Source organism: Ipomoea nil, unplaced genomic scaffold, assembly GCF_001879475.1.
Source record: "Ipomoea nil cultivar Tokyo-kokei standard unplaced genomic scaffold, Asagao_1.1 scaffold0987, whole genome shotgun sequence".
NCBI lineage: Eukaryota > Viridiplantae > Streptophyta > Magnoliopsida > Solanales > Convolvulaceae > Ipomoea > Ipomoea nil.
Window position 1 is genome coordinate 503,824 of NW_017617415.1, and position 14,496 is coordinate 518,319.

The following is a 14,496-nucleotide window of genomic DNA, read 5'->3' on the forward strand; positions in this document are numbered from 1 at the left end:
TAAACAAAGTTTAATTAATGAACGTAACTGGTGCTTAACTTATAAACAAGTAAAAATACATTACTTTTTGATTTCAAGATTCACGGTGCAATTTCAGTTTTTTTTAATGGGGTTAGTAGTGTCTTTTTTTTGTAACTGTTGTAGATGTGACGAGATTTGTTTCCTATTTTCTTGGATCATCACTATTGCGAATTGGAGCCGCAATTTCTTCATCATCAATCGAGTGTTCAACGGGATGCGGATTAGGTTTATGTGATTGTAATTTTGAATTGGTGGAATAGGAATGATGATACTTGACTTGATGATGATAATTAACGTGATTGGTTCCAAATGGGATGTAATTACCTAATCTAGACATATGGCGTCGAGCTCCTATCCCCTTTGGAAATAACAAATATTCAAGACATGTGTTACTAGGTTGGATTTCTCGATTCTAACTCGGGTGGACCCTAGGACACCCATTAATTAACTTGAGTGACAACCTCAGGGTCAACTTTGCGTTGAGTTTCTCCGACTTGACCACGGGATTGGGTTTTCGAGGCTGACCATCATGCGCACATTGACTTGAGTGACAACCTTGGGCCTAGGGTTCATGGCCAACAGTCCTTTTCGTGTTATACTTCCCTTAGGATGGCCTGTTTGTTATCGATCTCAGTCCTAAGCAATCTCAAGTCGGTACTCAAGTTTCCAACCGATCCAAAGCCGACTTTGCTCGAGTTGAACAATCGATTTCATGCCCCCAACGTCCTCAACTTGTGTCTTCTCATCCATGTCGATCCGGCCTCTTTGGTGAGTTGAATTCCACCTCTGCCCGAGTATCCTTCGTCGATCAGGGTCAATTCGTCGATGCCACACTAAGCCCCAGAGGGAATAGAGTTGTGGTGGGTTGTATGTGGATGGACCCACCCATCACCCTTAACCCCAAGGGGAATAGAGTTGTGGTGGGTTGTGTGTGGATGTACCCACCCATCACCCTTATGATAGGTCCTCTTGATTAGGTAAAACCAAGCTTTAGAGCCCCGCTACTAACTTGGTGAGTACAATCATAACTCGTTGGATTGCAACTACTCGGGCTTGGATGTCTGGGTTGTGGGGGGACGGAGTTTGGAGGCTCGGGGTTGGCTCTCCACCTTGGTTGTTATTCATGTGATCCCTCAAGTCCACCCTTGGTCCCAAGTGCAAGGTCTACCAAACTTGCAATCCCGTTCAAAGTGTTGCCATCAAGGGTGACGCTAATGTTGTGTGAGTTGTAAGAGTTGCGGGAATGAGGTCTTGTCATTGTCAAAGTGATATTTTGTAGGATGTGTGGATTAAGGAGCATGCTCGAGCTTGTATGTTAAGCTCTTAATGAAAGTACCATGATAGAATTAATTGAATCATGGTCCAAATCATAATGAATAAAAACAAGTTAACGTAGATAACGAAGAACAAGACAGTTTGCTTTTGAGATTGCTTAGGGATCGTTAGAATATTACAAAGAATTGTAGTAATTGAACATGTGATGTATCTTTACTAAGACAAAGAGCTTTTAAACTAACCCCCTAACTAATTCCCCATTCATAAGGTACCCACGAGAATAGGTCTCCACCAAACCGACACATTGATCGACCCACTAGTAGAGTCCAGACTGCGTTGGGTAACAATCATTATTGCATGGACCATGGTTCACCACAGTTGTGTAAACCATAAATAAAAGGTACATTTTTAATATATTAAGGATACATTATTTATGTACTTAAGGTACATTTTTTGAAAGTACATTTTTAATATCCTAAGGGTACATTATTTTATATAACGTACCTTCAGTATAAAAATAATATACCTTCAGTACAAAAATAATATACATTTAATATATTAAAATGTACCTGATATTCATGGTCCACACAATTATATGGAGCATGGTCAACACAATAATTTGCCGTTGGCTAACCTCGTTAGCCAAACTCAGAGGTCATTCAAGTCCCCATTCAAGCCTGGGGCCGATAATTAGCCTCCGCTCTTTCAGCCGCTCCACTTGAACTTCACTTATTGGAACAAACTTAATATATCCGTCAGAATTTGTTTGTTATAGTCTAGTGTTGTACAATACTAAGTATAGGACTATAACCAAATGTATAGTTGCTATTTTATCTCTTGTAGGTGCTGTATATTCTAGAGTAATTAATGTGAAGACATCTCACTCATCAATCTTTTATACTTTACTCCACAACGCCAAAAATATTATTTAAATTCCTAATAAGCATGTCTAAAACCTTAAGTAATTCATTACTACATAAATTTCTGACAAATCTCCAACAGGTTAGGTGGTTTACTGTTTACATATCAAAATAATATATAATGTTCAAATCATTGACCCAGTAATCTCGCATTCTCACATACTCTGAAGTACACTTAGCCAGCAAGTGGATTAGCATGTATTGTGACTCGATTTAGTCTGATCTCAGCAAGTGGTCGATCACCTGGTCCGATTTGAGCCTGCAGAATTTGAAACACATGTAAAGCAGATTATTGGAATTTGGAATAGCAATACTGAATTGTTTTTCACAGTATGAAATATCAAAGGGGGGGTTTGGTTAAAACATTGGAATCAGAAACGCCACCAAAAAGTTGTTGATTGTGTGATAACATATCCAACGAGCTTAACCTACATATTTGGCCACAAGGCCGAAAGCTGAAACAAAAGTCAGATTCAGAGCACAAGGCTTTATGCATTGTGTAATTGTGTGGATACATTCCAGAAATGTCTTGTATTGCCAAGCCTCATATATTTTCACCCACAACCACTACTCGAGGATGTACACGGGGTAAATCCCATTTTTGTATAATAGCACGCAAACTACACAAAAAGGTAAACCGCACTAGGAAAATTCTATGCGACAGGTTCAACCAAAAGAATATTGGCAAAAGTCAAACTCATAACCTTCTAGTACGAGAATTTTGCTCCACCCACTCGGTCACCCCTTTCAAGGCCCAAGTCCCATATTTGGTATTGAAGTTGGGTTAAAAAGAACTTATTCTAGACTTCTAGTAAGCATTGTTTCCAGAATTTACCTTTTCCATGAGATCAAGGACTTCAAACCCGTGTATAACTTTTCCAAAGATAGTATACAATCCATTGAGATGAGGTTGCTTTCCATAGGTTAGGAAGAACTGGCTCCCATTGGTATTAGGACCACTATTGGCCATTGCTAATATGCCTCTAGCATTGTGCTGCAGAAAATTCACAATACGTTTCGGTGATCTTCAGGCAAATCAATTTTTCCAGATAGAGTATCATACTGAATTATAAAACTGAAATCAAAATTCTAATAACAGCATTTTCCCAACAAATAAAGAATATAAATATAAATAACAGACCCAAGCTGAGGAAATATAAAGGTAAATTTTTTATTTTTTGTTACATATAAAAAAATAAGAAATTGGCGAAGAGTTCTTTCATTAACATCCACAACATTGACAGTAAGCCAATCGTAATTTGACACTAGTAGAGCTGAAAATACTTGTGTTGAAGCTTTGACTAATTTGGAACTCAGCTTAAAGAGACCAGATTCAGTAAGCAAGTTTCTAACATCATGCACTTCTAGTGAAAGAAAATCTAGATTTAGTGGAGATTGGTTTAAGTTCATGACAGTTACATTATTACGTTTGCTTCGCCCATAGTAATACTAGAATACAAACAATATTCAATAGTAACATTGAAGACTTGAAGTATATGAAGAAGAGTTTACACTATAGTGAACTACTCAAACAGAAGCTTTAGTTGTCCATAAAGATTAGGCAAAAATCTAATGAAAAAAAATTTTAATACACCGTTAGTATATAAATGCTATACAACGCACCACCTCATTAAAAGATAATGTCAACATTGGCAAAGTCTTTTTCTACAAATTGTATAAATTTCCAAATTAATTATTACAAATACCATTATTTATTTTAATTCTTAAAATAATATTTTTTTATTTTAATAATTAAAATAATAATTGCAATTATAATATTTTCTAAAATATCAATGTTAGACTTTATCTTTTTAACGAACTGACAAACTATGGTTCACCACTAGTATATAACACCTATATACTCACGGTGCATCAAATATTTTCTCAAATCTAATTAACAAAACATAGAAACCATATTCAATTACCTTAAGTGACTCCCGTATCTCATCATTAAACTTTTTCCCCCAAATACTTGTGCCACCCTTTCCTGTACCTGTTGGATCACCACCTTGAATCATAAAACCCTTTATGTTCCGGTGGAATATGGTCCCATCATAATAGCCACTTGCACACAATGCCAAAAAATTCTGCATGCACAGAAGATTTAGCACTATTACCATTTACCATGTATATCATCATGCAGCTGTAAGTTCAAAAAATTAAATAAATAAAGGAGAAATGTCATCATAATTTCAATATTTCGCTTTTACCTAATCAAACAGTAATATTGCTTCTAGTCTAATCTAGTCTAGTCTAGGTTTATAAGAGACAATAACATATTATAATTGGTATCTTCAAAAGGAGGTATATGATCTGTCTGTAAGCATCGCCATCGCCATAACAAATTTCCAGTTTTCACCTGTATCAAGCTTAGCCCAGTACACTAAATAAGATACAACTTTGTGATACTGATATATCTTAACTTGCCTTCTTTCTTGCAATTGGAAGGCTTTAGATTGTCAAATTCAGCTTCATTTCAGTTTTGGCATCAGCTTAAGTATATTTCTGAGCCAAGCTTGAGTTACTAGACATAGAAATCTACCATTCTACCAACTCCTACTTTATTTAATTTTGCCAAATTTTTAAATTGTACTATATAACAATAATTGTTCCCTATACCAAAATCTATCATATCTCAACTTTACAAAAACAATATCTTTGTGGCATCCTGTCCACCCTAACCTTCCAGACCTCCCCCATCCCCCATCCGTCCTTTTCTCTCTTCCAGTCCATCACCAGAAAGCTGCAAACTTCCGTTGCTACTTCTTCACAGTTTGAGATTATAAATTGGTAACTACCAGCATACACCAAACCAACATTCCTCAAGGATATGGTCTTTGCAGACTTGCAGTTTATCTAAAATTGATCTTGAGGTTTGAGAATTCAGTGGGTTCTGGTTTATTGTGTTATTTGAATTTTTTTAATTGCACTAATAATTTGTAATTTCTTACCGTTAGGATCAAGCGCTTACCACTACACCAAAAGCTATAACTAGTAATGAAGGCAAAACTTTATTTCCTTATACCGCCACACATTTTTTAGACGTTGGGTGCTAGACTTGACCTTTAAAGGTCTTTACCGGCCTCCGCCCAACAATTCCCCCCCTCCCAGCACCAACCAGTCTTAAATGTTATTGTTGGGACTCAAACCATGACCTAACTTATACCGCCACACATTTTCGATACACTGGGTGCTGAACTTGACCAATTTAAAGGTCTTTACCGGCCTCCGCCCAACAATCCCCCAGCCATCAAGTGCTAGACTTGGCCTTTACCGGCCTCCGCCCAACACTTACATTCTTGTACCCTATGGTTTGCAAGAAGAGGGCCAAGAGGCTGGGGATGGGAATGGGAGATAAGTCTCAACCTGGTTGTAGTAGACCTCCATTTAAGTAGCGTTTTTAGTTTTTTCCAAAACTCCATTAGAACGTTAACAATATGAAAGATATTTCAAAGTATTATATTATTTTTATCTTGGATTAACTTTGAATTGATACCACATACAGTAAAAGTACTGATGCAACTGCTAACCTGAACAAACCTTTTGGACTTTTAAACCAACACTGATCATTGATGAGACAACAGAACCTAGCAAAGCTTTAACCACTCGCTTATTAGTTCAAGAAAAGTTTCAGCTACTGGTTTTCAGGCTCAACTAAGTTCAAGCTACAGAGATGCAGTAACAATTCCATGTATACCCAACAAGAGTAAATGGTTCCTGGGTAAGTGCCCTTTAAGCAACCAAGAAAGGAGAACATTTTTTTTAAACTGCACATACAAGTTTCCTTTATATTGAATTCTATCCTAAGTAGGAATAACCTTAGTTCTAACTCCTGAATGTGATAGAGAAACATTGTTTCCCAAGATTTAGGTGGTCTAGCTTTTAGAGCACATTCCATTTATGGAAATTTGGAAATACAACACAAAATTCATTGGATAAAAAGAAAGGGGGAGCAAAAGATGAGATGAGTGATTATCAATGCAGTTAAGAGATGTAAAAGTTGGAAGAATGTAAAACCAAGGTCTTTCTATTTTCTCACTAACATTTTCGCCTGATTAAAGTCATTTGATTCTTGACATTTGACATATGATATTCATTTTTAAACTTTAAAATGGCAATATAGAATTTACAAGCACACCTCTTCCCCCTCTTGCTGAATTCAATATGATATAGGAAATATGAATCCACCAAAATCCAAAAGAGGAATATTAATTAATGTCACTCACCTGTCTTTTGTTCAACCCAATGTAGTGCTTACCTTGTTCAGGAAACATCTAAATGAAAAATGCACCTTATTCTATCTGATCAAATAAGATTTACAATATATTTTAAGAGTTAGATCTCCTGCACTCAGATAGTCGGATCTCATTTAATGTTATCCCTCTAGGGATCTTCGATGTCAAGGCCACACTTTGTTTCTGCTCAACTCCATTATCTATATAATTATTGAAAATCTGCAACTGCTCGGACCTCTTTTTGTTCCATTAGTGAGAGGGAGAAAAATGTTACTTAAACTAGGAAACATAGCAGATGCAAATTAGGATATAACACTGAGAGCAGTAAAATGGATCATGGATGAATTAACTCAATCTGAAGAACAAGTTTGCTTTTGTTAATTTTCTTTCAAAAGTTTACCAGTCTTCCAACCTATAGTTGTAGCAATATAGAGAATGTAATAACAAATGGACAGTTATATGTATCAGTTCTCCAGACTCCAGTATGCCAGGTTTTAGCTAACGTGAATAAAAAGATAACAGAGCTTTATATATTTCAGAACTCTAATTTTCAAAATCTGACTTAACTTCTTCAAGAAATGTGTTCTTCCACAAATAAAATAAGACAATTTTCCAAATGTAATCATTTCATAAAGGTTACTTATCCACCTTTGTAATATTTTGTACATGATGCAATTACAAACAATGTTTTAATGGGTCAAAATATGAGGATTTACCTCTTCAAATGCAATGCATAAGCCTCAAGACATGGAGCACAAGCTCCAGAAATTATATATTTTTAGAGTATCATGAACAATACTAAAAAAAAACAAAAAGTTTGCAAAGAGAATTGCAAGAGGAATAGCATAAAGTGCATATCCTTTTTATATGTCATGGATTCAACATAAAGTGTAACTCAAAATTAATAAAGAATTCCATACTTTCAATAGTAATGGTTGTAATGAACTTTCCATAAGTGGGAATCAACAATACAGAATACAATTTCTTACCTACCACTTAAAACATCTTAAACTTATTTCAAGCCCAAACTAACTATTTAATTCACCTTGTCCTATAACATAATGCGAATTTCCTAATTCATACTATATGGGTTAAATTATGTCATAGATGAGTTACTTCATTTCTGATACAACAATTTTATCCTCGAAAACTCCATATATAATAGTCAGTGACTCATTTCTATAAGTTCTATTAGCAATAACACCAGAATATCATTATTAACTTAATGCCTTAGATTATTTAAAACCTCCACCCTGTTACTAAAGGGGTTCAACACCCTCCCAAATAGTAAATACACATACGGTATGTGAGTAAATCCCATGTGATTGTATGGGGCTATACAGCAAACAAAGGTTATTAACAAGCCTAAAATGGCCATCTCCCTGAGATCTCCATGCAACTCAATACACAGTACAGATCTCCACAGGGATTTTATCCCTCATTCACAAGGTTTCCCAAATAAAAATTAGTGACAATCTTCTATACTCCATAATTTTATGTTAAATGATGACGAAAATTATAGCAGATTTAAAAGTTGATAAGTAAAAATAATAATAATAATAATAATAATAATAATAATAATAAATAAATAAATAAATAAATAAACAAATAAGGTCAAAAGAAAACAAAGACATGATTTACAGTGGGAACAGGGACGGAGCCAGGAATTTTGTTGAGGGGGGGCGAAATAGGGACAGATTTAGAAATTTTTTCCAGTAAAGGCGAAACATTAAAATAAAAGAGATATTTAAAAAATAAATAAATAAATTACCTAAGAAATATAGGTGTAAATATTATTCGATATGAGCAAAAAATAATTTGATAAAATAATTTGAATATATGTATGTGTGTATTAAATATTAAAAAAGCTGTAAAATCATATTGACACCCTTAAGATTTGAACGTCTGACCTATAGTGTAACCAAACACATGCTCTACCAACTAATCTAACTCATTCCTTATTGACAATTAACAGTTTTTATATACTAATACTCAAACATGTACTATATATACATATATACATACAAAAATTCTATATGGGGTGGGGGTGGGGTGAGGGGGGGCAGCTGACCCCCCTGGCCCCCCTTTGGCTCCGTCCATGAGTGGGAAACACAAAACAAATAAAGCAAAAACAGAAAAATAAATAAATAACAAAAACAAAAACACAAACCCTTAGTACAAGGTTTAAGAATTGCACTGAGAAAGTAAAATTGAAAAGTCCCAATTGCTAGGAAGCTAATGTGCACGTCTGGTTGCAATTATGATCCTAGGATGCTCTATTAGGCACGTAATTATAGTAACCCTTTTGGTGTAAAGTCCCACCCAATTAGTAAGGTTAATGATCCTTTACAGCTTTACTTGTTGGTAGAGCTGTTAAAAAACCAGTATAATCAGTAGGTTTCAGTGGAGCTGTTAAATGTGGCTCATATGTAGTAATGGTATCCAGTAGTAGTTGTTGGCACAGTGCCTAACAATCTTGATTTTGGAATTAAAAAATAATGTGGTTAATGTTGAAGAAATCTCTTGTTTGAAAAGGATGACCAATTTTATGAAGATTCAAAACTCAAGTATAGCAAGATAGACTATGAAGTTTCATAATTGATATTCATTGTAATTAAGCTCAATGACTCATCCAAAATGTTTTTCCAAAATGTCAAAATGATTTTTTAGTCTGAACTTGCAAAATAATTACTAAACAGCTAATAGGTTGTACTATGCAGAAGGAACCTTGGTTCAGGTTCTTTTACATTTTTAAGTTGCAAATTCTCTACATGTTTTGCATCGAAACGTGGTAGCTAAGAATGTCTAAAGGTTCAACTGAACCTCCAACGATATCTCTAATTGTGCACCTCTGTTGTACTACACAGAAAGAACCCAATTAAAGTTCTTTCCATTATCAAGTTGCAAAATTTTATGTGTTCTGTACTTCCGTGTTGAAACTCAGTAGGTAAGAACAGCTAGATATTTAACTGAACCTCCAACAGCATCTCTTATTTTCTCATAAGTTGAAACACTTTGAAGCCAAAAATGTAAAGCTCAGCCATTGTATTAAATTGGACTTCCAAATTCCAACAAACATTTCTTAAAATCAATTTGCATCTTCAAAACACACAAAATTTTGGAATTGGTGCTAAGCACTACTGAATTTACAGCTGAATATATACTAGCCTTGCAAACAAGACATTTACTATATTACCAATAAAGGGTTGGTTTTCATTGAAATACTATTGGGATATTTGGTACCACTCAATGATGATTTTATGTTTGTCATAGATGGTTTTGATTTTCACCATCATTTGAAGAAGGCCAAAGATAGAGGATTATTGAATGTTAAGGTAGGAACCCTTGGATAGTAGGCTAGGCCTATAGCCGAACCATTAAATCATAGTGTCATACTGTCATTTGTTCCCCTCCTCGCATTTACTTTCTTGCAAACTTTACATTTTTATTGAATGCATTTGCTATCACATGAGATTGCATGAAATTGTATTAATTGGAATTAATCACTTAAGAGCAGTATTAATTTTGTTGTTGTAGATTTGCACATATGCTCTTAGGGATGGCAAATTAAACTAGCTGATAGGTATCCACTGCAATCTGACCCACACCAGTCAGGTTTGGCGAATGAAGCTGTTGAATGACTAGTGATAGTGATGATGGTAGTAAGTTGGAAGGTGGGTGGATAATTGTAGTAGGGCTAGACTCTAGAAGACATTGTTCAGCTGTTAGACTGCCCTATCTGTGGCAGCAATATAAAGCTAGAAATTTGAGTGGAATAAACTCACAAAGCAGAAAATGCTTGAGTTACTCTGGCAATAAAATTCGCACCTAACCTGTCAAGTTTTAATTGGTTGGCTATCAATCAGTGGGTACATTGTGATTGGACAACCAGTCAATTGTAATGCACCACATCAAACCAAATTTTTAATGTCGAAAGTAACTATGTTATTACTCTTACAAAGCACAAAGAAAGAAAGGGCAGCGTGACAACTCACATCGGAACAGAAAACCACACCTCACTCAGAAAGCCCTTTGACACAAAATGTTAACTAAAGGTCACAGAGATTGGACACAGATTACCACAAGACCTGGCAATATACATAATTTCCCCAACCCCAAACTACTTAATCTTTTCAAAATCACTAAACCACTCATTCAGTATATAGGTAAGCACTCATTCATTCATTCAATACCATTTCACTTTAAATTATAAGCAAAAAGTATATGCTATATAGATAAGCGGGAAAGAAATAATGAGCAATAGAGGTTTAAAGTACTCGCAATACTAATGAGAACCTTAAACTTGGGAATTACGAAGCAACTGAAAGCACAAACCTCAGAAGTTTTCGGAACCTCGTCACAGAATATTTCGCACTTGATGTCGCCAAGGTTCGTATGAAGCGTCACGGACTGCAAAACGGTTCACAAATATGGTGGTTTCAGTCTTATTGAGTTCAACGCACTTGAAGTGTTTGATGAAACGCCATGTTGAGCCAAAAAAAGCCATACCATTTCTGCTGCCTCGGATTACAATTAGAATCAACAAGAAGCCTTTCGCCTCCTCCTAGTTCTCGTTCTCCCTCTGCTTGGTCCTTAAGCTTTGCTTTCGTTGTTCTGTATATATAAACTGTAAAGTTCAAAAACCCAGTAGACAGTAACAAGGATGAAAGAGGGTGAATTGGACTATTTGAATCAGATCCGGGTCGATTTTACGGGTATATTAAACTGAATTCACACCCATTATACCATGGACCATTGACCTAAATTATACTTTTATTATACTCCGTACTAAAATTACATACGAAATATTTAATATATTAAAAGTTTTTTTTTTTTTTGAATAAATATATTATTTGATATACTATCAAATAATCTATCTTCATACATTCAGTATATAAAAATATATATTTATTCATGACTTACATTGTAATTATGTATCATGGTCCATAATATAATTTGTCCTGATTGTTATATCATGGACCAGATCCACCTTGCAATGTGGACCCTGGTCCTAAACAACGTATAAACAGTGTATTTTTAGTATTGGAATTGTGAACATTTAAAATATAAATTGTGTTTCTAAGTCAAAACATATAGCAACTGTATAATGGAATTTGTAAATATAATACAGGATCATCAAATCTTGATCTTTTAATATTGTGTGACTGCAATATTTGAAATGAACTTGTGAATACAAAACAAGGTAATCAATTACATATATGTTAACATTCTGTGTTCGTAGTATACAAATTGTAAATTTTTAAAAGGTAAATTATAAATATTTAATATGATTCAATCGTTATACCCTGCACCACGGTGCACATAGCACTGTGCGCCCCGCGCCTCCCAAAACGACGTCGTTTGGGAGGCGCGGTAGGGAGTTGACGTGATTATGTGTATTTGTTTATACAATTATGTACATTTTTTATACAATTATGGACATGTTTTTTATACAATTATGTACATACGAATCAAGAAATTTAAAAAAAAAATGTGTATTTTGTTATATAATTATGTACATTCATGTATACAATTATGTGTATTCTAGTATAAAATTATGTACATTTCTGAACATGAGTTTCTTTTTAAAGAAAATTAACCACCAACACAGAGCAGCGAAATTTCAAAATAATAAAAAAATCTGAAACGACGTCGTTTTGCATCAGGGCGCACAATGCAATGCGCGCCCTGGTGCACGATATAAATTGCCTATAAATCATGAACAATTAGACACGGCCCACAGAATAATTTGTAATTTGCCCTGAATTGGGCCTCGGAGTTACTGGTTGTTGTTCTTCGTTTTGCACAATTTAGTATTAAGCCCGATATCTCTAGCTTATGGATTTTTTTTAATAATGTAAAAATTAAAATAAGTAATATATATATATATATATATATATATATATATATATATATATATATATATATATATAAAAGTTAATTAATATAAAAAATTGACATGAGTTCAATTTAATATACACTATTTTAATTGTTATTATAATAATATAAAAACAAAATTCTCGTTATTGTTGTTTTTTTTGTTGTTATTATTATTAAAATGTTGGAAAATATTTTGCAATCAAAAAGTTAAAAATAATAAACAGTTAATGTAATATTTCGTTACTAAAGTTTGTATATAAATGAAAAAGTAACACCAACATATTTTTTATTTCCGCTAGAACATTATATGTAGTAGAGAGAAGTAATATATATATATATATATATATATATATATATATATATATATATATATATATATATATATATAATTAGGTTCAAATGTGGTTAGTGTGCCCAGGTGCGGTTGTGTGGTGAGAGGAGCGCCATTGATATTGTCAAAATCAACGTCCAAGATTAATAAAATTAATAAAAAAAATGCAATGGCAATTTGATAATTTTTGCATCTAGGTTAAATTTAAAGTGCGTGGTTTATGTGTTTAAGGTGTGTGGTTTTTGTGCTTAAGGTGCATGGTTTGTGTGCTTAATGTGAGTAGTTGTTGAAACTTAAGGTGTGTGGTTTTCTTTCTTAAGGTGCGTGATTTGTATGCTTAGGGTGTGTGAGTTGTTGAAACTTAAGGTGCACCATTTTAAAACCTTGGGTTTGTGGTTTGTGTTCTTAAGGTGTGTGGTTTGTATACTGAAGGTGCGTCATTTTCATACTTAAGGTAAAGTTGCTTAGTTCCTTCAAGAGGCGCGTTTTTTTAAAAAAAAAAAAAATTCATTACTTTGAATCGTTTATCTAGATTTGATCAATGGCATTAAACCGCACGTCTAAATAACCGCACCAGAACCCCTCCATATATATATGTTGGTGAGAATAGAATGAATATTATGAACATACTACAAAGTGAATGAAAATAATTGTAATGTACTTGTAGTTTAGTGTTTATGTACATTAAAATCTAGATTATTTATCATATATAACCAATATTATGAACGTATTGAACAAATAAATTCAAAATAATTATTTAGAAATAATTTTTTTTTAAAAATAGTCTCCGCAGGGAAACGGAGATACCTTCTTTGTTGATCAAATTCAAATCAGCAATTCATAATGAAGATAATTAAAAAACGCGGAGGCATTATGGTAAATAACTCAAAGTAAATGGTCTTTATCTTCGATCGCACATTTTTCCTTCTTTGAGTGCATATTTTTCTTTCTTCGAGTGTATATGTTTTGTCTCATACATAATATTTCCTTCGAGTACACGGTTTTGTGACCAAGAGTGCACAAATTTGATCATCAAGTGCACAGTTTTGTGTCTACAAGTGCATAATTATAGGTCAATGTTTGTTATATCTTTTGCCTTCTTTTCAATAACATATAACTAAATTTCTAATGAAATTTGCGAGATTTACAAACGATTTGTAAGGTTAATTGTTTCAACAACACTTAAGTTGAATAACTCACCTTTTTGGTACCATAAATTGCATCGATTGCACATCTTTGTGCTTTCCAGTGCAGAATCTTAGTCTTCAAGTGCACAGTTTTGTTCTTTCGAGTGCACAATTATGGGTCGATTTTATTATATCTTTTGCCTTCTTTTCAACAACGTATAATTAAATTTCTAATAAAATTAGTGAGATTTACAAACGATTTGTAAGGATAATTGCTTCAATAATACTTAAGTTGAATAACTCACCTTTTCAGTATCATAATTGCTTTGATTGCACATCATTGTACCTTCGAGTGCAGAATTTTGACCTTCAAATGCATGTTTTTTGGTTCTTCAAGTGTACAAATTTGTATTGATTTTTTTTTTTTAAAGCCACTGATCATACTTATCCACAGTTTTGCACTGGAGATGTTCTTCACACCCGATCATAATCATATATATATATATATATATATATATATATATATATATATATATATATATATATATATATATATATATATATATATATAGAGAGAGAGAGAGAGAGAGAGAGAGAGGGAGAGAAATAGAGAGAGAGAGAGAGAGAGAGAGAATTAAGTTCATGCGCGGGTGATTAATGTGTGTGAGTTTTGTACTTAAGGTGCGTGAGTCTTGTGCTTAAGGTGC

At 33.8% G+C, this 14,496-nt stretch overlaps 1 protein-coding gene across 1 annotated transcript; it reads right to left on the bottom strand.

Annotated features, from left to right (window-relative positions):
- Positions 1-2,197: 2,197 nt before the first annotated feature.
- On the bottom strand, positions 2,198-11,114 carry LOC109179998 (peptidyl-prolyl cis-trans isomerase CYP18-1). The gene is made up of 5 exons (XM_019329478.1): positions 10,961-11,114; positions 10,787-10,861; positions 4,142-4,303; positions 3,052-3,210; positions 2,198-2,475 (listed from the first exon to the last, which is right to left on the bottom strand). The coding sequence occupies exons 1-5, from the start codon at positions 10,961-10,963 to the stop codon at positions 2,392-2,394; spliced, it is 483 nt and encodes a 160-aa protein (XP_019185023.1). The 5' UTR covers positions 10,964-11,114; the 3' UTR covers positions 2,198-2,391.
- Positions 11,115-14,496: the final 3,382 nt, after the last annotated feature.